The sequence below is a fragment of the Elephas maximus genome, chromosome 11, assembly GCF_024166365.1.
Source record: "Elephas maximus indicus isolate mEleMax1 chromosome 11, mEleMax1 primary haplotype, whole genome shotgun sequence".
Classification (NCBI taxonomy): Eukaryota; Metazoa; Chordata; class Mammalia; order Proboscidea; family Elephantidae; genus Elephas; species Elephas maximus.
Window position 1 is genome coordinate 91731884 of NC_064829.1, and position 25753 is coordinate 91757636.

Genomic DNA, 25753 nt, shown 5'->3' on the forward strand with positions numbered 1-25753 from the left:
CAAGAGGCACCTAATGGGGAGTGGCGGAAGGACCTAGAACAGGGCGGAACCTGAAATGGCGGCGGGAACAGGCAGAGAGGAGGGAGAGTTTAGAACTAGTGTGGGGGCATGGGTGTGGGTGGGGTCCTAACCAGACGTAGCCCGACTTGGGAGAGGCGGGGCTCATGCCAAGGGGAGAGTTAAAAAAAAAAAAACCAAATCCATTGCCATCTAGTCGATTCTGAATAATATCTACCCTATGGAAAGAGTAGAACTGCCCAATGGAGTTTCCAAGGAGCACCTGGTGGGTTTGAACTGCAGACCTTTTAGTTACCAGCCATAGCGCTTAACCAGGACAGAGGTAAAGCTTGCAATTAGGATGGATGCGAGGCTTGCTAAGGGGAGGGGTTTGTGTCGGGACGGGCGGGACTTAAAACTGAATAACCTATTTAAAGAGGGCGTGGTCTACGCCTGCGGTCGGGGTCCAGAACGCAGGCAGGGCCTTGCCGGGAGGGGTCTGAGCCAAGCACATATCCGGTCAGGTGGGAAGGATTCAGCGCCTACGGCCCCCACGTTGGGAGGAGGCACCGGGCACTTCCGTGCTAGACTGTGCGTATTTCCGGCCAAGATGGCGGCGCCCAGCCGAGACAGATGCGGGCCCATCTGACTTAGGCTGCGGCAGCGACTTGAAACCCCGGGAGGTGAGATATGTCCCGCTCCAGCTCCCCAATGTGGAGATGGAGGAGGAGACTTGTTGCTTAGCAGACCAAAGAGAGGGCTTGATGCTATGGAGACGGGGGGGTAGCGGGGTTGCTAAGAGACGGGAATGAAAGCAGTGGCGATGGGGCATGGGGCTTGTTGCCAGGGAGAGTGGGAGGGGCGTGTTGCTAGGGAGATAGGAGGGACTATGGCTTTGGGCAAGGGTCTTGTTGGTAGGAAGGGAGAAAAGGGGGCTATGTTTAAGGGGAAAGTGGGCAGAGTCGTTTGGGATCATGGGGGGACACCGAGCTCCCCTAAAATGCCACTTTATCAGCAGACCCTCCCAGGAGTCGACCGGTCAGGACGCCAGAGCTGCCTCAGCGGTGACACCTCCTCCCTAACACTTTCTTCCTTTCCTCTTCACAAACGGCCCATGGCGAACCAAAGCTCAGGGGGCAGCCGCCTCCCCCTGGCTCTGCCTCCGGCCTCCCAGAGTGGCTCTACAGGGGCCGACGGCTCCTCGGCCGGAGGCTCGGGCAATCCTCCGCCCCCGCGTAACCTCCAAGGTCTGCTGCAGATGGCCATCACGGCGGGCTCTCAGGAGCCAGACCCCCCTCCAGAACCTATGAGCGAGGAGGTAAAGATGGGGAACCGAGAAGCTGGGGCGAGGGGCCTGGGGACAGGCGTATCTTGGAAAGTATGGTTTGCCGGAGCTAGGAGCTGGGGTCTTTCTGGGTGAGAGGCAGGAGTCCAGGTGTGAAGGCATGGTAGGCTATGGTTCTGTTAACCAAGGTTTTTGCACGCTGAAGGTCAGATCTCATTGCTGTCAGGGGTTGAGGGACAGACCCCTCGACTCCTGGCAGTGTGCTGGGAGGCTGCAGAATAGCCTGATGGTAAAAAGTAAAAAGCAAGGACTCAGTGGAGCCAGACAGACCTGGATTCAACCTTGTCCAGCTGTGTGACGTTGGGCACGCTTAATCGTTCTGAGCCTCAAGTTCCTCATTTACAAATTGATGATGATAGTAATAGAAATAATAACAGTATTTCATAGGGTAGTTCTAAGGTTCTGGCTTACTAGGGCTCTACACAGTGCCCGGAACATAGGCAGGGATCCTGAAGGCAGCTGGGTGCACTCATTAAGAGCACAGGCTCCAGAGACAGCCTGCTTAGGGTCAACTTCAGGCTCTGTTGATTGCTGGCTGTGTGACCTTGAGCAAGTCACAGTCCCTCTGTGCCTCAGTTTTCTCATCTGTGAAGTCGGGATAACAAGAATACTTACCTTATAGGTTTTGTAAAGCTTAATGTTGTTGTTGTTAGGTGCCATCAGGTCAATTCTCGGCTCATTTTGATCCTTCCTGGCAGAGTGGAATTGCCCCGTAGGATTTTCTAGGCTGTAATCTTCACGGGAGCAGATCCCCAGGTCTTTCTCCTCAGGAACTGCTGGGTGGGTTTGTACTGCTGACCTTTTGGTTAGCAGTTGGGTGCTTAACCGTTGCACCACCAGGGCTCCTTGTGAAGCTTAATAGTGGTATTTATTATAATGTTTCATGAGCTATTCCTGTGTACTGAACATTGTGCCAAACCATTTACGTATACCCACTGCTGTCGAGTCTATTCCAACTCATAATGACCCTATAGGACAGAGCAGAACCACCCTACAGGGCTTCCAAGGCTGTAAGTCTTTACCAAGGCAGACCGCCACATCCTTCTCCCTCGAAGTGGCTGGTGGGTTCGAACTGCTGACCTTCCATTAGCAGCTGAGAGCTTAACCACTGCGCCACTGGGACTCCTTACATATAGGATATCATAATATTTACAGATAGGAAACAGGCACAGAAAGATTATGTGACCTGCCCAGATTTATCCAAGAGTTTGACTATAGAGCCCTCATATGAGTACTTAACATAATATTTACAGATAGGAAACAGGCACAGAAAGATTATGTGACCTGCCCGGATTTATCCAAGAGTTTGACTATAGAGCCCTCATATGAGTACTTAACATAGGGCCTGGCAAAAGATCCCAATGGTCAATTCTTATTATTGTTAGTTGGCATCGAGTTGACACTGATTCGTGGAGACCCCACGTGTGCAGAGTAGAACTACCCCATAGGGTTTTCAGTGCTGTAACCTTTCAGAAATAGATCACCAGGCCTGTCTCAAGGCGCCTCTGGTGACTTCAGACTGCCAACCTTTTGGCTAGTAGTCAAGTGCTTAACCATTTGTGCCACCCAGGGACTCTAGTCAGTTTTTAGCCCTCCTCTTACTTAAACTAACAGCAACATTCGCTCCTCCCTCATCCTTGAATCCCTTCCTCCATTTAACTTCTAGGGCGGCATAACATCTGGTTTTCATCCTCCTTCTGTGTCTGCTTTGTTGGCTCTTCCTCATTTCCCCGCCTCTTAACGATGGCGTGCACCAGGACTTGGTCTTTGAGTCTCTTCTTTTTTAAAAAAAATATTTTAATGTGTTTTTGGTGAAGGTTGATGCAGCAATTTAGGTTCCCATTTAACAATTTCTACAGAAATTATTCAGTCACATTGGTTACATTCTTTACAACGTGTGAACATTCTCATTTCCATTCTGGTTGTTCCATTTCCATTAATCTAGTTTTTCTGCCCCCTTCTTATTTTTTCCTAAAGCTGTTGTTGACTGTTTGGATTCATATAGATGATTTTTTTTTTTTTTAAAGCACAGTACTCATGGGTGATATTCTTTATCTGGTGAGCAAATCTGTTATTTAGCTACAGGGTGGCTTCAGGGGCTAGTTTTGGTTCAAAGTTTGAAGAGTATCTCAGGGGAATAGTCTTGGGGAGTTCTCCAGTCTCAACTAGTCCAGAAAAGTTTTTTTTTTTTTTTTTTTAAGGAATTTGAGGTTCTGTTCCACATTTTTCTCCCATTCTATCAGGGTCCCTCTATTGTGGTCCTGATCAGAAGGTTGGTAGTGGTAACTGGGTACCATCTAGTTCTTCAGGTCTCAGGGTAGATGAGGCCATGTTTTCTGTAGACTAGTTTCTTCTTTGAGTCTTTGGTTTCCTTCTTTCTCTTTTGCTCCAGATGAGTAGATACTATATCTCAGATGCTTGCTTGCGTGCTTTTAAGACCTTGGGTCTTTTATCTACACTCACTTCCATTGTGATCTCATGTTCTTTCAAGGCTTTCAATACCTGCTATATAGCCTGACAATTCTCAAATTTATATCTCTAGGCCAGTGGTTTTCCACCGGGGGCAGTGTTGCTCCCCCAGGGGACACTTGACAATATGTGAAACATTTTTGGTCATCACAACTGGGGGAGAGGGTGCTGGTGGCATCTAGTGGGTAGAGGCCAGGGATGCTGCTAAATGTCCCAACAGTGCACAGGATTGTCCTGCCACAAAGAATTATGTAGCTCAAAGTATTAATAGAGCTGAGGTAGAGAAACCCTGATCTTGGCTGGACTTCCTACCTAAGCTTCAGGCCGCTTACTGAGTGTTTCACTTTGCATGTATACTTACTGTTGTTGTTTTCTGTTGCCATCGAGTCAATTCCGACTCATAGTGATATCATGTGACAGAGTAGAACTTGTCCAATAGTGTTTTCTAGTCTGTAATATTTACAGAAGCAAATTGCCAGGCTTTCTCCTATGAAGCCGCTGGGTAGGTTCGGACTGTCAATGTTTTGGTTAGCAGTTGAGCGCTTAACTGTTGCACCTAGACACCTCGATCTTGTTCAGAAATGAGTTCCTAATCTCTCCTCCTCCCCCTTCAAACCTTCTTTTTCCACCATTTTCCCCATCTCCTAGTTGCTCAGGACAAAAACCTTGGAGTTATCCTTAACCCCTCTCTGTCTCTCACACCCCAACCTGTCAGTAAATCGTATTGACTCCTTTCAAAGCAAGTCCAGGATCTGACCTTTTTTCCCACCCTGGTCCATACTACCTTATTTCTCACCTAGCATGCTACTATAGCCTCCTAACAGGTCTCCCTGCTTCTGCCCTTCCCACATCTCAATTTCCTCTCAATAGTGGCCAGAGGGATCCTGTTAAAAAACTAAGTCAAATCTACCCTGAGACCAGAAGAACTGGATGGTATCTAACTACCACTACCAACTGTCCTGTTCAGGGCCACAATAGATGGTTGAGATTGGACGACTCCCCAAGACTACTGCCCTGAAAAAATACTCTTCGAACCTTGAACTGAAACTAGCCCCTAAGGCCACCTTGCTGCTAAATAACAGATGGCTGACAAAATAAAGAATATCCCCTGTGTGTACCATGGTCCTTTAAAAAATCATCTCTATGAGACCAAATGGTCAACAGTGACTTTAAGATAAAGATGAGAAGGTAAGAGGGAAGGGAAACAACCAGAACGGAAATAATGAGAATGTCCACACATTGTGAAGAACGTAACCAATATGACTGAACAATTTGTGTAGAAATTATTGAATGAGAACCTAAACTGTAGTGTAAACCTTTACCGGAAACAAAATTTTATTAAAAACTAACAAACCAAAAAAGACCTAAGTCAGATCCCTGCATTACTCCACCCAGAACTCCCAGTGGCTCCCACATCTCACTCTTGGTGAAGTCCAAGGTCTCACAATGGTCCTCAAGACTCTCTGGGATCTGTACCCCATTACCTTTCTCCCTCCTCCCGTTCTGTCTCTCTCCCCTGGCTCACACTGCTGCAGCCACATGGCCTCCTTGCTCTTCCCTCTACCTGGAACGTCTTCCCGGATACCTACATGGCTCTCTCTCCCCTGCCCCTTCTTCTTTACCCACATGTCACCTTCTCAACTAGGGAGGTCTCCTGTGACCACTCCATTTAATTCTGCAACTCACCCCACCCCAATCTCCCTCCCCTGCTCAATTTTTCCCCCATTCAATCACTGTGTTCAGGAGGTTGGTGGTACAATGGTTAAGCACTTAATTGCTCGGGTGCTAACTGAGTTTGGTGGTTTGAGCCCACCCAGCTGCTCCACAGAAGAAAATCTTGTCGATCTGCTCCTGTAAAGATTGTTGTCATTAGGTGCTGTAGAATTGGTTTTGACTCATGGCAACCCTATGTACAAAAGAATGAAACACTGCCTGGCCCTGCGCCATCCTCTCAATCGTTGCTTTGTTTGAACCCATCGTTGTAGCCACTGGGTCAGTTCATCTCATTGAAGGTCTTCCTCCTTTTCAGTGACCCTCTACTTTACCAAGCATGATGTCCTTCACCAGGGATTGGTCCCTTTTAATAACACATCCAAAGTACGTAATATAAGGTCTCACCATCCTCACTTCTAAGGATCATTCTGGCTGTACTTCTTCTAAGACAAATTGCAGCTAAGAAAACTCTCCATAACGTGAAACCCATTGCCATCGAGCTGATTCTGACTCATAGCAACCCTATAGGACAGAGTAGAACTGTCCCACAAGGTTTCCAAGGCTGTAATATTTACAGAAGCAGACTGCTACATCTTTTTCCCATGTAGTGGCTGGTTGGCTCGAAACACTGTCAACAGTCAAGCACTTAACCACTGCGCTACCAGAGCTCCTGTACTCTATAACACACGGGGTTGCTATGAGTTGGCATCGACTCTATGGCCTACAACAATAATGACCGTGTTGCATAGGACACATTTTGCCTATTTTGTTTACTATGTGCTCCTCCGCTGGAATGGGAGCCCCCAAGGGCAGGTGCTCCCTTTGTGTCTCAGGGCTGCATCCCTAGTGTCTAGAATCTGTCGCGCAATAGATGCTCAGTAGATGTTTGTTGATTGAAGGGATTGTCAGTGCTCAGATGTTAGTTCTTATGATTAATGACTGTCATTCATTCATTCATTGTTAATAGTCCTTTGCCTCTTCTCCCCCTCTCCCCACACTCCTGGCCGCTTTGGCCCTCAGAGGCGGCAGTGGCTGCAGGAAGCCATGTCTGCTGCCTTCCGGGGCCAGCGGGAGGAGGTGGAGCAGATGAAGAGCTGCCTCCGTGTGCTGTCCCAGCCCATGCCCCCTGCAGCTGGCGAGGCCGATCTGGCAGCTGACCAGCAAGAGCGCGAGGGGGCCTTGGAGCTGTTGGCTGACCTGTGTGAGAACATGGACAATGCTGCCGGTAAATCTTTGCACCTTCTGCTCCCCAGGCCTCCCTCGGAACGTGCCCTGCTGCAGGCCCCATGCCCTGTCCACCCCCAGCTGTCTTCCTGGGCTTCCAGCCTCCAGCCTCTCTCCCATTCAGCCTATCTCTGACTTCCCTGTCCCACCTTGCTTATTCCCATCACCATCCAGAGCAAGGCCCTCCTCTCACCCACACAGCCAGCCTGGTGGCAGGTCCTGTCCACTACCTCTCTGATACACCTTGAATCTGGTAATCTCTGTCCTTGTCCACTGCCACTTGAGAGCAGGAGAGAGGGGGCTGTATTGGGTGGGGTGGTCAGAGAAGCCTCCCTGAGGGACAGCATTCAATTTGAGACCTGAAGTGAGAGAGTGACCCATGGGAGTACCTTTGGAAAAAGGATTCCAGGTATTGGAGGTTTAGAGTCATGGTTTCATGGGACATCCCAGTTAATTGGTCTAATGTGTTTAGTGCTTCTTTTCTACCTCCTAGTTCATTGTGTAGGGCCTGGAGTCTTAAAAGCTTACAGGTGGCCATCTGAGCCACAACAATAGGTCTCTATTCACCTGGAGCAACAGAGGAAGAAGGAGAGTCAGGAATAGGAGGAAATGAAATGTAAGGCTAATTGCCTCCATGGATGACTGCCTCCTTTGCTATGAGACCAGAAGAACTGAATGGTACCCAGCTACCATTACTGAACGTTTTGATCAAAGATTCTATAGTGTAATCCTGATCAAAAGGGGGAAAATGTAGAACAGAATTTCAAATTCTCATGGAATCCAGATTCTCTGGAGCCACGGAGGCTGGACGACTCCTTGAAACTATTGCCCTGGGATTATCTTTAAACATTGACTTTAAACCAAAAATATCCCTGAAACCTTCTTAAAACCAAATAATAGTTTAGCTTAACTAGTGAAGAAGTAAAGAGTTGATTAAGCATTGTGCTCTTTTAAGATCTATCTATACTGGGTCAAATTGACAAAAGCAACTCAGAGGGTGAGATAGGAAACTTAGGGGCAGTGAGTTTATGTTAATGAGAGAACAACTCAGAAAAGGAGGGTGAGAATGGTTGCACAACTTGAAGAATGTATTCAGCGTCACTGAATTGTGCCTTTAGAAACTGTTGAATTGGTTACGTTTTGCTGTGTATAATATCAGCAACAACAAAATTAAACTATATATATATATATATGTATAAACAAAAACAGTCCAGGCAGGGGGAGCAGCCAGTGCAAAGGCCCTGCAGCAGGAACACCATTAGGCTGGCACAGCAGAGTGGAGGGAGTGAGGGGCAAGGCGGAAGGAAACGAAGCTGGAACATGCTGGGCCTTGCAGGCCAAGGCAGGGCTGCGGGTTTCATTCTAGGTGCGTTGGAGCAGTTTGAAGGTTTTTAGAAGGCGAGTGATGAGACATTACCCCCATTTGGGGAAGAATACAGTACAGGAGCCCTGGTGGCACAGTGGCTAAGCACTTGGCTGCTAATCAAAAGGTTGGTGGTTCGAACCCACCAACCACTCCATGGGAGAAAGATATGGCAGTAAGCTTCCTTAGAAATCACGGCCTAGGAAATCTTATGAGGCAGTTCTGCTCTGTTGTATCGGGTTGCTATGAGTTGGAATTGACTTGATGGCAGCAGATTTGGTTTGGTCTTGGCAGTGTGGACGTTGAGAGCGTGGAGCTTGGGGGATCACTCCATGGAAGGACTGTGAGCTTGGGCAAGTCTCTGAAGCCCCTGGAGCCCCAGGTTACCTCCTCTATACATAGGAACCATCAGCCCTCCGGGGTCGTGAGGATGGGTGGAGACAGCCATAGGTACTGCCATCAACCCAACTCCAGGCACAGAGTGAACACGCAGTGCTTGGGAGAAGTGGCACTTTAGTTTTGGACTGCAATAAGTGTGGGAAACCGAAATCAAATTGATTCTGACTCATGGTGACCCCATGTGTGTCAGAGATGAACTGTGCTCCATAGTGTTTTCAATGGCTGATTTTTCAGAAGCAGATCGCTAGGCCTTTCTTCTGAGGCACCTCTGGTTGGACTTGAACCTCCAACCTTTTGGTTAGCAGCCCAGCAGTGAAGAAGTTCCCTCCTCCCTGCAGGTGCCCACATGCCTGAGCCTTACTGGCCTTGATGAGCCACCTGGCTGGGTGCTCCTGCGAGGGTGGCCAGGCCCTGCCCCTCCAGCCTCACCCTGGCCTCTCTTTCCTCCTCTCTGTGGCACAGACTTCTGCCAGCTGTCGGGCATGCACCTGTTGGTGGGCCGGTACCTGGAGGCAGGTGCCGCGGGGCTGCGGTGGCGGGCGGCGCAGCTGATCGGCACATGCAGCCAGAACGTGGCAGCCATCCAGGAGCAGGTACTGGGGCTCGGGGTGCTGCGCAAACTACTACGGCTGCTTGACCGCGATGCCTGCGAAACGGTGCGAGTCAAGGCCCTCTTCGCCATTTCCTGTGAGTCCCTGGGGTGGTTGTGGGCAGGGGGTATGGCCTGATTGGGGTGAAGCCCTGGACCTCCTGGGAGTCAGGGAAAAAACCTGTTGTCATCGAGTCTATTATGAGTCATAGCGACCCCATGTGACAGAGTAGTACTGTCCCGTAGGGTTTCCAAGGCTGTAATCTTTACGGGAGCAGATCGCCAGCTGTTTTCTGCAAGGGAACATTTGGTGGGTTCGAACCACCAACCTTTTAGTTAGCAGCCAAGTGCCTAATCACTGTACCACCGGGGCTCCTTGGGCGTCAGGGGGAGTGTTCCCAATAACTTGTTGGGATTCTGTGCCAGGAGCTGGGAACAGAGCAGTGAGTTCACCAGACCCTCTGCTAGTCAGAGACCAGAGAACTACATGATAACATCAGTAGTAGTAGTAGTAGTGAAAGGAGCCCTGGTGGTACAATGGTTAAACATTGGCTTTTAACCGAAAGGCGGGTGGTTTGATCCCACCCAGTGGCTCCGTGGGAGAAAAGACCTGGTGGTCTGCTCCTGTAAAGATTACAGCTTAGAAAACCCTATGGGGCAGTTCTACTCTGTCACATGGGGTCACTATAAGTCAGAATGAACTTGATGGCATCTGACAACATCAAAAGTAGTACTGGATAGTTCAAATGGTTAAGTGCTTGGCTGCTAACCAAAAGGTCGGTGGTTCAAGTTTACTCAGAGGCACCTCAGAAGAAAGGACTGGTGATCTACTTTGAAAACTCTATGGAGCACTGTTCTGCTCTGACACACATGGGGTCGCCATGAGTTGGGATCGACTCAACAGCAACTGGTTTGGTTTTTGGTTAGTGCTGGGAGGAAGTGGGGAATGAGGGTTCCTTTTTAGGATGATGAAAATGTTCCAGAATGGATTGCGGTGATGGTTGCACAACTCTGTAAATTATACCAAAAACGACTTAATCGTATACTTTAAAGGAGGTGAATTTTGTGGCATGTGAATTCTGTCTCGGTGAAAAATAGAGCACTTGCAAAGCGCAGGCACACAGAAAACAATGATGAAGATGATGGGGGTGATTTCTTTAGAAGAATCTTGATCAAAAGGGGCAAAATGCGGAAGAGATATCAAATTCTCATGGAATCCAGAATTTCTGGAGCCATGGAGGCTGGATGGGTCCCGAAACTATTGCCCTGAAATAATCTTTAAATCTTAAACTGAAAAAATCCCCTGAAGCTTTCATTAAAACAAACAACAGTTTAGCTTAATTAGTAAAGAATGTCTGCCTTGAGCATTTCGCTCTTTTAAGAGATACCTATATCAAATCAAAGGAGAGCTGGTGGCATAGTGGTTAAATGCTGGGCTGCTAGTGGAAAGGTGGGCAGTTCAAATCCACCATTGCTCCCTGGGAGAAAAGACCTGGCGATCTGCTCCCATAAAGATTATAGCCTTGGAAGCCCTATGGGGCAGTTCTACTCTGTCTTACAGGATCGTTATGGGTTGGAATCAATTCAACAGCAATGGGTTTGGAAGCCCTGACGCTACCGTGGTTAAGCACTTGGTTGCTAAACAAAAGGTAGGCAGTTCTAACCCACAGCTGCTCTTTGGGAGAAAGATGTGGCAGTCTGCTTTTGTAAAGATTACAGACTTGGAAACCCTCTGGGGCAGACCCCTACTCTGTAGGGTCGTTATGAGTTGGAATTGACTCAATGGCAGTGCATTTTTTTGTTTTACGTGGGATCCAACTGACAACAGCAATTCAAAAGATTAGACAGTTTATGTTAACGGGGGAGGAACAATTCAGAAAAGGAGTGTGAGAATGGTTGCACAGCTCTAAGAATGTAATTAATGTCGATGAATTGTACATGTAGAAACTGTTAAATGGGTCTATGTTCTGCTGTGTGTGTTCTCAACAACAGCAACAAAAAGATAATTAAAAAAGCAAACTAGAGATGATAGTGGTGGTGGTGGTGACCCCGAGGTCCCACCCTCCTTTCTTTGTCACCCTTGCAGGCCTGGTCCGGGAGCAGGAAGCAGGGCTGCTGCAGTTCCTACGCTTGGACGGCTTCTCGGTGCTGATGCGGGCCATGCAGCAGCAGGTGCAGAAGCTCAAGGTCAAGTCAGCGTTCCTGCTGCAGAACCTGCTGGTGGGCCACCCTGAGCACAAAGGTGGGGCGGCCAGGGCCCAGGCAGGGCGGCAGAGGGCAGGAGGGGAAGGAGGAGGCCAGGGTGGCAGGCGGGTGGTGCGGGTTGGTGCCCTGACCCTCTGAGCCCCGCCCCCAGGGACCCTGTGCTCCATGGGGATGGTCCAGCAGCTGGTGGCCCTCATCCGGACAGAACACAGCCCCTTCCACGAGCATGTGCTCGGAGCCCTCTGCAGGTGCGCCAGGGCCCCAGGGGACAGGGCGGAGGGGGGTGCCCACCTCTCCTGGGGCTGTGTTGCTGCATGCCCTGAGGCAGGAGCAGCTCAGAAGGAGTCTGGGACCTTCCCCAGGGATAGTGAGGGGCTTAGGATCCCATAATCATGGTGCCATCTCCTTCTGAGCCTCCTTTTACTCATCTGTAGGGGAGTACCTGGGTGGCTCAAATAGTTAAGCACTCAACTACTAACTGAAAGGTTGGCGGTTCAAACCCCATAGAGGTAGGTGTCTCAGAAGAAAGGCCTGCCGATCTACTTCCAAAAGGTCCCAGCCTTGAAAACCTTATGGAGGACATTTCTACTCTGCACACGTGGGGTCGCCGTGAGTTGGAATTGACTCACCAACAATTAACAACAACAAGGGGCTGATAACAGCAACCCGGGGGGCAGGGGGAGCGGGTGAGAGTCTCTTACCCCCTGCCCCACACACACACTGCGAGTGCCTTACCCCGTTGCTGTCGAGTTAATTGCGATTCATAGCGACCCTATAGGACAGAATAGAACTGCCCCATGGAGTTTCCAAGGCTGTAAACCTCCAAGGAAGCAGACTGCCACATCTTTCTCCTGGAATGGCTGGTGGGTTCAAACTGTCAACCCTTTGGTTAGCAGCTGGGCGCTTAACCACTGTGCCACCATGGCTCCTTACAAGTGCCTTAGTATCTCTAAATGAACAACAGCATGAAGCAGCTGAGTGAGGGGTTTACAGCTGTCACTGTGCTCTGCTTTGTGCGTGTCTTACCATCCCTGGGCTCGGGATTTTGAGGTTTCTTTTGCAGGTGGGGCCCTGGGTAGTGGAAACATTAATATTCTTAGCTACTGACCCAAAGGTTGGAGGGTCAAGTCCACCCAGAGGCACCTCAGAAGAAAGGCCTGGCTATCTGCTTCTGAAAGGTCACAGCCATTGAAAAAACCCTGTGGAGTGCTGTTCTACTCCGACACACATGGGGTTGCCATGAGTTAGAGTCGACTCATCGACAACTGGTTTGGATTTTGGGAGGGGATTTGGGCCAGAGTCCCTGGGTGGTGCATACGGTTAAGTGTCCAGCTGCTTACTGAAAGGTTGGCAGTCCGAATCCACCCAGAGGTGCCTTGGAAGAAAAGCTTGGTCTCCTTTTGAAAAATCACCCACTAAAAATCCCAAGGAGCACAGTTCTACTCTGACACACATGGGGCCACCGTGAGTTAGAGGCTACTTGACGGCAACTGGTTTTGGTTTGGTTTGCAGAAGGGGAAACAGAGGCCCAGCTTGGGGAAGTGGTTTGCCGAGGTAGTGGGGGGCGGGTGGAGAGAGTCTGGCTGTGTCTATCTGTCTGCGGGGCCTGTGTGGAGGAGGGCTGAGGGCTTCCCCTTGTCCCCCCAGCCTGGTGACGGACTTCCCCCAGGGGGTGCGGGAGTGCCGTGAGCCACAGCTAGGCCTGGAGGAGTTGTTGCGCCACCGCTGCCAGCTGCTGCAGCAGCATGAGGAGTACCAGGTACCGGCAGTGGAGGGCAGGTGGAGTCATCGGGCGTGGGGCCAGGCCTCTGTGCTTAGGGCCCCTTCCCTTGTCCCCACATCCAGGAGGAGCTGGAGTTCTGTGAAAAGCTGTTACAGACCTGTTTCTCCACCCCCACGGACGACAGCATGGACCGGTGAAGCTGGGGTGGCTCCTTGCCCCCTTCTCTGGGAACCCTGGGCCCCCTGCCTCCCTCCCCACTCACAGAGCTCTCCTGAGGGAGGACAGAGCCTTGCTGGGGCCTGGGTCCAGGGTGCCAGCCTATCTCTGCTGAGCCCCCTGGAGCAGGCACTGAGAAAGGTGATGGCCCCCCTCAGACCCCACCTCTCACTCTATCGTTCTCTCCCCCACCTCTCACATCCACACTACTCTTCCAATAAAGCTATTTCTCCTGCTCCTTCACTTTCGCCTTTGTTGCCTCCTCTGGAGGGTACACGGGGCGAGGGTGACAGGAGGTGAGGGGACGATCTTGAGGGACTTGGGAGAGCCCCTGAGAGGAAGGTGGCTGGTGGGGACTTGGGCAGAATAAAAGCATTTGTGTTTCTGACCCACAGAGCCATTGTCTCATTTCATCTTTCCGATCTCTCTGAAAGGAAGCATACTGGACATCTGCCCTCCTTGTGGCCACGCAAGCCAAAAAAAACCTCAAACCTGTTGCTGTCCAGTCGATTCTGACTCATAGCAACCCTATAGGACAGATTAGAACTGCCCTGTAGGGTTTCTTAGGCTGTAAATCTTTACAGGAGCAGACTGCCACATCTTTCTTCCACAGAGCAGCTGGTGGGTTTGAACCGCTGACCTTTCAGTTAGCAGTCCTGCGCACAACCACTTTACACCAAGGTTCCTCTTTTGGCTAGTAATTGAATACTTAGCTGCTTACACCATGAAGGGAGCCATTTTCAACTTCTAGTAGAAGGCAGGAAACCCTGGTGGCTGTAGTGGTTAAGTGCTACAGCTGCTAACCAAAAGGTCGGCAGTTTGAATCCACCATGCACTCCTTGGAAACTCTTCGGGGCAGTTCTACTCTGTCTTAAAGGGTCGCTATGAGTCGGGATCAACCCGATGGCAATGGGGTTTTTTTTTGGTTAGTAGCAGGCAATTCTTGGAGTTCCTTACCTTCTAGATTCCTCTGTCCAGTCTTCAGATAGTGTCTGTGCTCCCCATGTCTGTTCACTTCTGTGCCTAATCTGCTCTTTTTATGTCTCAAAAGTGATTAGGTTTAAGATACACCCAGCATCTCTGAATTCTCTTAAATTTGAGGAGTTCCCCTCATTAAAAAAAAAAACAGTTGCCGATGAGTTGATTCTGACTCATGGTGACCCATGTGTGTCAGAGTAGAACTGTGCCCCACAGGGTTTTCAGTGGCTGATTTTTTTGTAAGTAGATCCCCAGACCTTTCTTTTGGGACACCTCCGGGTGGACTTGAACCATCGACCTTTTGGTTAACAGCAGAGCCCGTTAACTGTTTGCACCACCCAGGGACTCCCATTAGAGATCCATGCCTCCTTAAAGTAGACATTTTCTTTCCCAGCATCCCTTGTGGTAGGGCATAGTCTTGTAACCTCAACTCCACCAATCAGGATGCTCCATGCAGGTCTGGCATGGAGGGCTTTTGATCCAGGAGATGACACTACCCAAAATGCATTCTGGTGAGGGTGGGAGCAGATGCATCTGGTTTCGGATGGGGTGGGACGGAGGTTCTGGCAGGAGTGTCTGTGCTTGTTGTCCCTGGGGCAGGCCTGTGGATGGATGTGGGCACCGTTCCGGATGCCAAGCACCAAGCCTGATTCTCCAGGCTTCTCAGAGATTGGCAGAGGGAGGGCAGGAGAAGGAGCTGCTTTACCTCCTTTAGTCAATTCCTATTCTGTTTAGAGAAAGTAGGTTTTTATTGCTGGCAATCTAGAGCCCTGGATGCTGTTTTTAAGATAAATCCTTGGCCACATTCACACAGCTGGTTAAGTGGTTGAAGCAGGATTCAAACAGGTCTAACTCCAAAGCTGTGCTCCTCCCCTATATTCTGGTTGCCTAACCCCATCTGATGGCCAGATTAATTCCTCTCATGTGGGGCTTACTCATAATCTAGAGATTTTAGATGGGTCAGTTATTTCCATCCTGGGTGGTATAAACGGTTAATGCACTTGGCTGCTAACTGAAAGGCTGGAGGTTCGAGTCCACCCAGAGGATCCTCGGAAGAAAGGCCTGGTGACCTACTTCCAGGAAATCAATCAATAAAAACCCTATGGAGCACAGTTCTACTCTGGTGCACATGGAGTCTCCATGGATTGGAGTTGACTCAATGGCGCCTTTTTTCCCCCAATTCAGGATTAGTCAAGAGGTAGCTCCAGGATCTAAGACTTGAAGAGCAAACTGCACCTTTATTACAAAAAAAAAACAAACCCGCTGCCGTTGAGTCGATTCCGACTCATAGCGACCCTTTATTACAGTTAGACCCAATTAGAGAAAGTGGCTTTAGACCTTGGCCAAGTGGTTTTGCTGCTACTTTATCTGAGCATTATGCAGACTTGCCCATCTGGTCTCAGGAAACACTGGGTGTCTTAGTTAACCTAGTGGTGCTATAACAAATACTGTAAGTGAATGGCTTAATAAAGAGAAACTTATTCTTTCACAGCCTAGGAGTCCAAATTCAGGGTGCCAGCTCCAGGGGAAGGCTTTGTTGGCTCTGGGGGAAGGTCCTTGTCATCAATCTTCCCCTGGTCTAGGAGCTTCTCAGCACAAGGACCCCAGGTCCAAAGGATGCACCCCCCTCCTGGTCCTTCATTCTTGGTGGTAGCAGGTCCTTCTCCTCTCTGCTTGCTTCTCTCTTTTGTATCTCAAAAGAGACTGACTGAAGATACAACCTAATCCTGTAGATTGAGTCCTGCCTCATTAACATAATTGACTCTAATCCTCCCTCATTAACATCATAAAGATTAGATTTACAACACATAGAATAATCCCATCAGATCACAAAATGGACAACTACACAATCCTGGGAATCATGGCCTAGCCAAACTGACACATTTTTGGGGGACACAATTCAATTCATGACACTGGGCAAACCCAGCCTTCTCCTCTGGGGTGGCACACAGCCGGCCAGAGCCCAGACATGCTGTGGCCAGGCTGGCTCCAAGGGGAAGGAAAGCTGGAGGGCTGAGTCACTGTCCCCATCCAATCAGGTATGTCATTCCTCCACCTCTAGAGTGGCTGGAGAGAGGCCAGAGACCCCAATGGAAGTTCCTTCACATAGAAACATGAACAGTGGGGAATGAGTGTTCCCACTGAACACTTTAAAAGCCCCTTCATTCTATTACAAGGAGCCCTGGTGGTGCAGTGGTTAAGTGATCAGCTGCTAACCGAATGGTCTGTGGTTCAAACCCACCATCTGCTCTGCGAGAAAAAGATCTGGCAGTCTCCTGTAAAGATTACAGCCTTGGAAACCCTATAGGGCAATTCTACTCTGTCCTATAGAGTCAGTATGAGTCGAAGTCGACTCAATGGCAACAGGTTCATTCTACTATAAATAACAGCATCATCTATCTGGAAATTCTGACAGGAATTCAGGTTTCAGTCTTTAAAAACCCTGGAGTTTTCCAAGTTATTGCAGATTGGCTTCCTTAGCTTCTCAGGTTCCATTTGGTGGTTGCATATGGCCAACCCCATCCCTCAGTCCGTGAGCCTGTGTTCAACAGTGTGGCAACTATGCAGTCATATCGTGGAGGAAAACAAGCAAGCAGAATCATGGGAAAGAAAAAAAACCCCATTAATAGATGAATGGATAGACAAACTATGGTACATGCACATGATGGAATACTATGCAATGATAAAGAACAAAGATGAATCTGTGAAGCATCTCACAACATGGATGAATCTCGAGGGCATCATACTGAGTGAAATAAGTCAGTCACAAAAGGACAAATATTGAATGAGACCATTATTATAAAAACTCACGAAAAAGTTTACACACAAAGAGAAAAAATCTTTGATGGTTATGAGAGAGGGGAGGAGTGGGGATGGAAAAACACTAAATAGACAATAGGTAAGTGGTAACTTTGTGAAGGGTAAGACAGTACACAATACTGGGGAAGCCAGCACAACTTGTCCAAGGCAAGGTCATGGAAGCACCATAGGCATATTCAAAGTCCTGAGGGACCAAATTATGGGGCTGAGTGCTGGGGACCATGGTCTGGGGGGACATCTAGCTCAATTGGCATCATAGTTTATAAAGAAAATGTTCTACATTCTACTTTGGTGTGTAGCGTCTGGGGTCTTAAAAGCTTGTGAATGGCTATCTAAGATACTCCACTGGTCTCAGCCCATCTGGAGCTAGGGAGAACAAAGAAAACCAAAGACACAAGGGAAAGGTTAGTCCAAATGACTAGTGGACTGCAAGTACTACAGCCTCCACCAGACTGAGTCCAGCACAATTAGATGGTGCCCAGCTACCACTGACTGCTTTGACAGGGATCACAATAGAGGGTCCGGGACAGAGCTGGAGAAAAATGTAGAACAAAATTCTAATGCACACACACAAAAGATCAGACTTACTGGTATGACAGAGACTGCAGAAACCCCGAGAGTACGGCCCTTGTACACCCTGTTAGCTCAATAATGAAGTCCCTCCTGAGGTTCGCCCTTCAGCCAAAGATTGTAGACAGGCCCACAAAACAAAACGAGACTAAATGGGCACATCAGCCCAGGAGCAAGGATGAGAAGGCAAGAAGGGACAGGAAAGCTGGTGATAGGGAAGCCAAAGTCAAGAAGGGGAGAGTATTGACATGTCACGGGGTTGGCAACCAACGTTACAAAACAGTATGTGTACTAATTGTTTAATGAGAAGCTAGTTTGTTCTGTAAATCTTCATCTAAAGTACAATGAAAAAATTACAGCCTGGAAAATCCTACCAGGCAGTTCTACTCCGTCTCGTGGGGCTACTCCAAGGCACCTAACAACAAGAATATTGGGGAAACTACAGCTGAGTCAGATGGGTCTTAAAGAATACTGGCAAGGTCTAGAAGAACGCTTCCCATTACAAAAGGCTTTGTGCAGCGACTAGGAACAGAGAATGACTGAAGTCAGGCCCAGAGGAGATGTCAACAGAGAAACAAACAAACAAAAAACCAAGCCCGTTGCCTCCGGTTGATTCCGACTCACAGCGACCCGACAGAGAGAGAATAAATAGGGTGAGGTCAAACCACCTTAGTTTGGTTGGAGAGAAAGGCTAGATTGCTTCCAAGAGGGAAAGCCCGGGATGGATTTCCCAGCAGCGCGACCCTGGAGCCAGAGTCGGTATATAGTTGGAGAAGATCGAGGATACAAAAAAACAAAAAACAAACCCGTTTCCGTCCAGTCCATTTCGACTCATAACGACCCTATGTGACAGAGCTGACGAATTTCCAAAGGAGAAGAGAAAACCCGGGGCAGCATTCCTATTGGACTCTAGAATGGAATCGTAGAGAAATTGGCTCCTGGGTGTGCCCTGGTGGTGTAAAAGTGGTTAAGCGCTGGGCTCCTAACAGAAAGGTCATCGGTTCAAACCCACCAGCCGCTCCGCGGGATAAAGATGTGGCAGTCGGGTTCAGTCAAGGTCACAGCCTTGGAAACCCTTTGGGGCAGGTCTACTCTGTCTGATAGGGTCGGCAAGAGCCGGAACTGACTGAACGGCGGTGGGTTGGGTTTGGTTTTGCTGCAGTGGCGCCTGCGCACCGGGCCGCCTGGGTTTATCCGGGGAGAGACCGTTGGCAGAAACTGGCGCAAGCGGGGCTGTGACAGCAGCGGCATTCCGGGCGGGCGGGGCGGGGAACGCCTGGGCCCGACACGCATGCGCACTACGGGGCGCGGCCGCGGCGCACCTGCGCACGGAGAAGCCGCGGGAGGGCGGGGCCTGTAGCGTTCTCGGCGCTCGGGGGATTGTGGGATAGTGGTGGAGAGCGGCTGGGCGTCGGAGTAGCCGGAGTGCGGACGCCCCGGACCTCCGCTGGTTTGGGGAAAGGAGGGTTGAGGAAGTGGGCCTCGGCTTCCGTCGGTGGCCGCTCCGCACTGCGTTCGGGCCACAGAGGAGGACATCTTCCCCGCCTGCCCTCTGCTTTTCCACGGGGTGCAGGGCTGAGGAAACCGGGGCGACGTCCCGTTCCCTCGCTCAGACTTCTCAGCCCAGCTCGCTGCCCGCGGCTTCAGTCGTCGAACCCCGGAGGTGCCTGCGCGGGTCCCGTGACCTCCCCACCCAACGAACCCCGCGCTTACCCCCGAACTCAGCGGAGCTAGGCACGCGGGGCCCCCCATTGATCAGAGGGCGCGTGCGCGCCGCGCAAACCCCCGACTGAAGCGCCTGCGCACCGAGCGCCCCGCGAGACCACTGCGTCGCCCCCCGCCCCCACTTACCGGGTCCCTGAGCAGGGGCCGGAGCCGCCTGCAGCGGGGCGGGGGGGGCGCCCCGATGAGCCCCGAGTGCGAGGAGCCGCCGCCCCCCCGAGCAGGTGAGCCGGCCGGATCCCGGGACCCTTCCCCGGAGTCCAGGCCTCCCGAGTCTCCGCTCCCCCCGCCCCGGGCCCTCTAGAGCCTTACCAAAGTACCCCTCGGGGCTCCCCAGTCTCTTCCCTGTCCGGGCCACCCCCCATCTTTCTCCTCGGGCCTCTTCCGTTCCTTCTTTGGGCTTCCCCCTAGTCTGTGTCACCTCAGCGTCCACCGTCTCGCCTAAAGTCTCCATTTCTTTTCTTTGGCCTATTCCCAGCCCACCTCCCTCTTCCCACTCGGCCTCCCCAGTCTGTTAGTCTCTTCCCCTGTGGTTCACCGCCAGACCACTATCTTTTTATTCTTTTTCGGATTCATTCCCCTCCTCTTCTTTTCTCACCCACCCACCCACCACCTTCTTTCCCTCTCAGACTCACCCCCCCCATCTTTTCTCCGTCCAGCTCATCCCCAGCTTACCTCTTCCTTCCCCCTAGGTCCCTCCAGTCTCATAGTCCCTCCCTGCTCTGCTTCATTGCCACTCTGTCACCTCCTTCCTCCCTCAGATTCACCTATCCCCCAGTCTCTTCTTCCTCTCTCCCATCCCCCCAGTCTCTTAGTCTCTTTCTTCCTCACCTCATCCCCTTCTTCCCTCTCGTACTCATTCCCCCTGCCCCAGTCACTTGCCCCTCCAACCCACCCCCTTCCACCATACCTACTCCTCTCTGGGACTCACCCCCGCTCCCAGTCTCTTCCCCCTTGAGCCTGCCCCCCTCAGTAGTCTGTCTCCTCAGGCACCCCCATCTCTTACTACTGAGACTCTTCTCTCTTGCCCCCATTCTTTTGCGTCATGCCTTTGCCCTCCTTCCTGCCTTCCTGGATTCACTGGTCCCTGTTCATTCTGATCCTTGGGCTCAGGACATAAAGTAGTGGCGCTTTCCCTTTACCCTGGCTGTGGGTCCCCCGTACCTGGTGGTCTTTGGCTTCTGGTTGTGAGGAGGGATCTGGGAGCCCGCGTTCTCTGGGGCGGGTCCTGTTTTTGAGAGGAGGCCTGTTTCTGAGGGCAGGGTGGGGTACTGGTGCTGGACCCAGAGAGGGGACGCTGCCCTGAAGGAGGGATGGGTCCCTGGGGAGACAAAGGCAGAGCTGGGCAGTCACAATTACTGTGTGTGGTGATAGAGGTAACTCAGGGCACCACTGCGGGAGCCCAGGGAGGGGCAGGGACTGGCAGGACTGGCCAAGCCAGTGGCTTTTCTGTCGAGGAAGGTTGAGTGGGAGTTGACAGATGGAGAGTGGGAAGAAGGGCATTCCGGGTGGAAGGAACAACCAGTGCAGATACGTGAAGGTGGGGGTGTTGGAGGGTCTGAGAGAGGGTATATGTTGGGGGGAGTGGGCAAAACACCTAGAGCTGGAGCTGGTTACCTTGGAGGTGGTGTTCTGGCGAGGGTCCTTCCTGCTCCTTCCTGTACCATGTACACACACACCCCTGTTTGAGGACACAGGCGTTACCATTTACACCAGCCTGGAAAGCAAGATGTTTCTGGAAAGGAAGGTGTGTTGTCAGATGTGGGACTTGGTTAGAGCTTAGCAAAACTGCAGCAGGGTTGCAGCCAACTTGAGGAAGAGGTTCCACCTCGGCTCTCACAAGGTGACAATGGCAGTGACTCAGAATTATCTGGAGAATACAGCGTGTGTGGTTTGTGTACATATCCTGTATGCTAACATGTACGTGTAGAAACGGCCACCACACCCTGGGACACGCACTTACCACGTGGAATGGCAGTTGGTTTTACTTGCTCTATTTAAAATGTTATTTTCTCTGTTCTCTTTCTTTTTTAAAGCTTTTTTCTACTGCAGCATCATTTTGTGTAAATTAAATGAGACCACGTGACTTGTTTTCTGGAGTTTTACACCACATTTGGGAGGCAGTGAAGGCTAATAGTTTAGAGTGAGCTCTTTTGTTGGACAGACCTAGGTTCAAGTTCTGGCTGTCCCACTTGCTAGTGGGGTGACTGTGGACATGCTGATCAGAAGCTCTGTGCCTTCTCTTCCTCATCTGTAGAGTGGGGACAAAGTGCCCTCCTCATGGGGTTGTTCCAGGGGTTAAGCTTGACGTATGTAGAAGCTCATAGCAGAATGCAAGGTAAAGAAGCTGCTCCAGGATCAGTTGCTCCTGTGATTATTATATCTGGCTTGGGATCATCTATTGCAGCATTTCTCAGCTGGGGGTGATTGTGCCCCAGGGTACACTTGGCCACATCTGGAGACATTTTTGATTGTCACAACTAGGGGGAGGGTGCTACTGGCCTCTACCGGGTCAAGGTCAGGGATGTTGCTAAACATCTTAGGATGGACAGGATAGCTCTGCATGACAGAGGATTGTTGTTAGTTGCTGTTCAGTTGACTCCAACTCATGGCGACCCCATGTACAAAAGAATGAAATGTTGCCCAGCCTTATGTCATCTTCATGATCTTGGCATGTTTGAGTCCATAGTTGTGGCCAATGTGTGTTTTGAGTGCCTTCCAACCTAGGGGGCTCATCTTCCAGCTCCGTATTGGACAGGATTCTGTTGTGATCCATAGGGATTTCGTTGGCTACTTTTCAGACATAGATCACCAGGCCTTTCTTCCTAGTCTTAGCCTGAACGCTCCACTGAAACCTGTACATTATGGGTGACCCTGCCGGTATTTGAAATACCAGTGGCGTAGCTTCCAGCATCTTAGCAACATGCAGGCCACTGCACTACGACAAGCTGACAGACAGGTGGTGGGAGGCAAAGAATCAACCAGCCCAAAATGTTAACAGCGCCAAGGTGGGGAAGCCATAATTTCTTGTTTGGGTGTAGTTGGGCTTATCTACTTTTTTGCTACCTGTCAGTGGCTGTGTGGCTCTGTGCATCATCATGTGTTTGGATTTACCTTTCTTTTTTTCGGTAGTTAGCCTCTGTTGGCCCAGCTACTGTTGCTTTCCGTTTGAGGTATATCTACTCCCCCTCGTCCTCCACCCCTCAGATTTTTTTATTCAGGCTCTCTGGTCAAGTGACCTCAGCAGATCATCTTCCCCCGCTGATGTTGATTTTGTTTTTGTCGTTGGTTTGTGACTTAGGAGAACCCTATGTGTTACAGAGTAGAAACTGCCCCGAAGGGTTTCTTGGCTGTAATCTTTATTAAAGCAGATTGCTAGGCCTGTTTCTTACACAGTACCTACTGGGTGGGTTCAAACTGCCAACCCAGCTGTGTGCACCACCCAGGGACCTTCACCCTCCCCCTCTGGACTTTAGCCTTTGCTAATTTAGCAAGTGCCCTGAGCTCTTCTCTGGGCCTGGCCTTGCTCTGGGTCCTGGGGAACCAGCCCCTTCAAGGGCGTACGGATGACTAAACAGGCAAATTGCATCACTGAGCACCCCGGTGCTGGCTGAGGGGTGGCCATAGACACAGGCCCCCAGTGATATCGTGGGGGGCGCGGTGGCTTCCTGGAGGAGGTGCCTGGTCAGAGAACTAGAGGAGAGGCAGAGGGAGCTGCACGTGCAGGGCAGAGAGGAAGGGATGCGTGCGGCTGAATTTTGAGAGCCATGTGGGTTGCAGCAAGAGAGAGGTGAGAGGCTTGGAGGCTCCAGTGGGTTGCCTTCCCCAACTGCCTGGCACATGGCTTGTTGGCTGGGGGGCATAATCCCCTTCCCACCCCAAACCAAGTGTCTTCCTTTGAGCACCAGCTTTGTGGGTCCTTCGCTGGGAAGTGCTGCCTGATGGTAGCCCTGTGAGGGGTTTCATAGATGGGGAGACAGAGGCCAGTGGTGCTCTGCCACCTGTTGTAGATTGAGTTTGGGCAGGTGAGATTTGCCGCACCCAGACCTTCCTGACTTAACTGCCCTGGAGGCTCCTGAGGCTGTAGCACTCTGCCCGCTCTGCTTTTCCAAGGGCTCTCCGTCTTAGAGTATATTCTTTGATCTTGTCTTTTTTCCAAACCTGTGGCCAATGCAAGAGATGAGTCCAGAATGTGAACATTGGAATCCCCCCTACCAGTTCTCAGCAGTTGCTTCTGTCTCCCAATTTCTTCATCCCCTGGGGTCAGGCAGAGCTGGCACCTCCGCTGGGAAGGTGTGATCCAGAAGGCATAGGGGAGGTACCCCCTAACGGGGAATGACCCCCGTCCCCAGGCTTTCTAAAGCCTCAAGGCTCCCAGCCCCAGCCTGGTCTCAGCTTGTCATTCTGTGTAACCTTGGCCAGGTCCTTTTGCTCCTCTGGCCTCAGTGACCCCTTTTCATTAGTGGCTGTCCCCGATGCCTACCTTGCCAGGGTGGTGGCAGCCCTATGGGCCCTAACTTGGAAGTTGCTGGGGTCGTTGTTCCATCCCATGGGAAGCCCCTTCCAGTCCTGGCATTGGCATCGGGTGACCTGACCTCCCCTCAGACCCTGGGTGCTGGCTGGGTGAGGGGGAAGTTGGCGGGAGGCTCTCCTGCCATCCTCTGAGCTGCCCTGCTGCCGCCGGGCCCTTTAAGGGGCTGGGCCCAGGCTGCCGTCCGCTGCAAGCAGGTTCTCTTCCCCGCACTTGGACTTGCCCAGCCAGTTTCTAATTAGAGCGGCAGCCCGTGGGCCTGTCATCTCTGCAGTGGAGGCGGATCAGTGGCCTGCGGTGCCCTCTCCTGAGGCCCAAACTGGCCTTCTCTGCCCTCTGATCCCGCTTGCCGAGGCATAGGGCCCTTCAGGTGGCCTGTCCTGGGAGGCCCTCCCAGCGGCCCCTGGGCCCTTCACCCCCACTTCCGGGTGCCTTGGGGCCAGGGCAGGAAAGACGGGTGGTGGGGAAGAATCGGCTGGGTTCCCTGGCAGCCAGAGCTGTGTTTGGACTACAGCAGCCAGCGGGACGGCTCTTTGGGAGCTGTAGCTAGGCCCTGCCTGAGCCTGGGGCAGGGCCTGCAGGCTCCAGAGAAGGAAGGCAGCTGGTGTTGAAGGCCTCAGGAAACAAAGCAGGAGGAGGAACGAGAGGTGATGGTGAGGACCTGGCAGAGGGAGAGTTACAGAGGTAGTTTTCGTTTTTCATGGCCTCCTTTCTCATTTATAAATCCCCCTTCTTCCGTTTACAGCCAGAGTCATGGTTTTCAAACGGTTGCTGAAAACCATTGGTAGTCACTTCCGCTTTCTAGAAGTTGCTGAAAGTTGCAAAGGATGGGGGTGGGGGTGCAGAGAAGTGTTTCAGTTGCTTAGTAAGAAGGGGAGCGTGCCCTTCTCCTCCTTGTCTGTTCGTAGCATGGCCAGCCTTGGGATAGTGACTGTCTCCTTCTCCTCCCACCCTTGCGGTGCAGTACTGGGAAGGATCGTGGTCTTAGAGACAGGCTGAGGAGGGGGCTGCCACAGGGACAAGACCACCAGCCTTACCTCATTGGTGCTCACTACAGCGCCTCCTGAGGCTAGGTGTCCCCATTGAACAGATGGGGGAAGTGAGGCTCAAAGATGGTCAGTGCTGGACCCAGGTTCCCCACCAGCTCTATGGAATTGGAAGGTGGGGGCTGAGAGTCAGGACTTGAGGCTGGAGTGGACTGAGAGTTTGTGGTGAGGAAAAGTGTTTCTTTTCTGTTTTCCTGTGTTTGTGTTTGCACTTCCACTCTGTTTAGAGCTTGAGAGCCAATGTTTGACCATGTGATCACGTTGAATCCTTCCAGCCACCTCATTTTCAGAGGGGCCACCTGAGGTTGAGAGGTTAAGGGCCTGGCTGGAGTTGTGCAGTGCCAGTTCAAGCCAGTCCCTGGATCCCAGACCCTATGCTTTCTCCCTCCTAGCACTGTACACTGCCTGCACACCCTGCTTTGTCTTGTGGCTCCCCACGCCTACTCCCACCTGTGCTTTCTGGAAAGCCAGGCTATGTAGGCAGGTGGGAAGGTGGAGTGAGGGCAAGAGGTTCGAGGTGGGGGCAGCAAGCTGTACCCGATAACCAGGAGCTTTAGAAATGAGCGTGAACACCCCCCCCCCAAAAAAAGAAGAAATGAAATGCGCGGGAACCTCAGCTGTGAGAATGTCTACCTAGTGTAAAGAGGCCAGGGCTAGGGATTTGGAACCATGCAGAATCCTGGCTCTGTGGGCCTCTACCCCCCGCCTGGCCCCTGCTTCCACATCTGTGAAATGGGATAATAGTAATGCCTTACCTTGCTGTCTTGACATGGAGACAAGATAAGGTGCTGGCAAGTGCCAGGTACAGGCACGTGGGTTCTCTCCAGGTATCATTTAGTCCTG

General features: G+C 51.2%; 2 protein-coding genes across 7 annotated transcripts in view; both read left to right on the top strand.

Moving 5' to 3' along the window:
* Positions 1 to 531: 531 nt before the first annotated feature.
* HSPBP1 (HSPA (Hsp70) binding protein 1) lies at positions 532 to 13649 on the top strand. Of its 2 annotated transcripts, none has more exons than XM_049900208.1 (8): positions 532 to 680; positions 1013 to 1315; positions 6545 to 6749; positions 8973 to 9197; positions 11186 to 11341; positions 11456 to 11552; positions 12952 to 13063; positions 13150 to 13649. In XM_049900208.1, exons 2-8 carry the CDS (start codon positions 1112 to 1114, stop codon positions 13222 to 13224), a joined length of 1074 nt encoding a protein of 357 aa, XP_049756165.1. In that variant the 5' UTR covers positions 532 to 680; positions 1013 to 1111; the 3' UTR covers positions 13225 to 13649. The 2 variants fall into 2 exon arrangements, with proteins under 2 accessions (XP_049756165.1, XP_049756164.1); XM_049900207.1 differs by having other exon boundaries at positions 1016 to 1315.
* A 5319-nt stretch (positions 13650 to 18968) lies between these two features.
* PPP6R1 (protein phosphatase 6 regulatory subunit 1) overlaps positions 18969 to 25753 on the top strand; it is a 30265-nt gene continuing 23480 nt past the window's right edge. For 2 of the 5 annotated variants that reach the window (XM_049900203.1, XM_049900199.1), the window contains exon 1: positions 21697 to 24517. In XM_049900203.1, the coding sequence (XP_049756160.1) occupies positions 24515 to 24517 (3 nt within the window). In that variant the 5' untranslated portion in view covers positions 21697 to 24514. Of the gene's footprint in view, positions 19558 to 21696; positions 24549 to 25753 lie in introns of those variants that run through there. The other 3 variants (XM_049900200.1, XM_049900201.1, XM_049900198.1) reach the window with 3 other exon arrangements.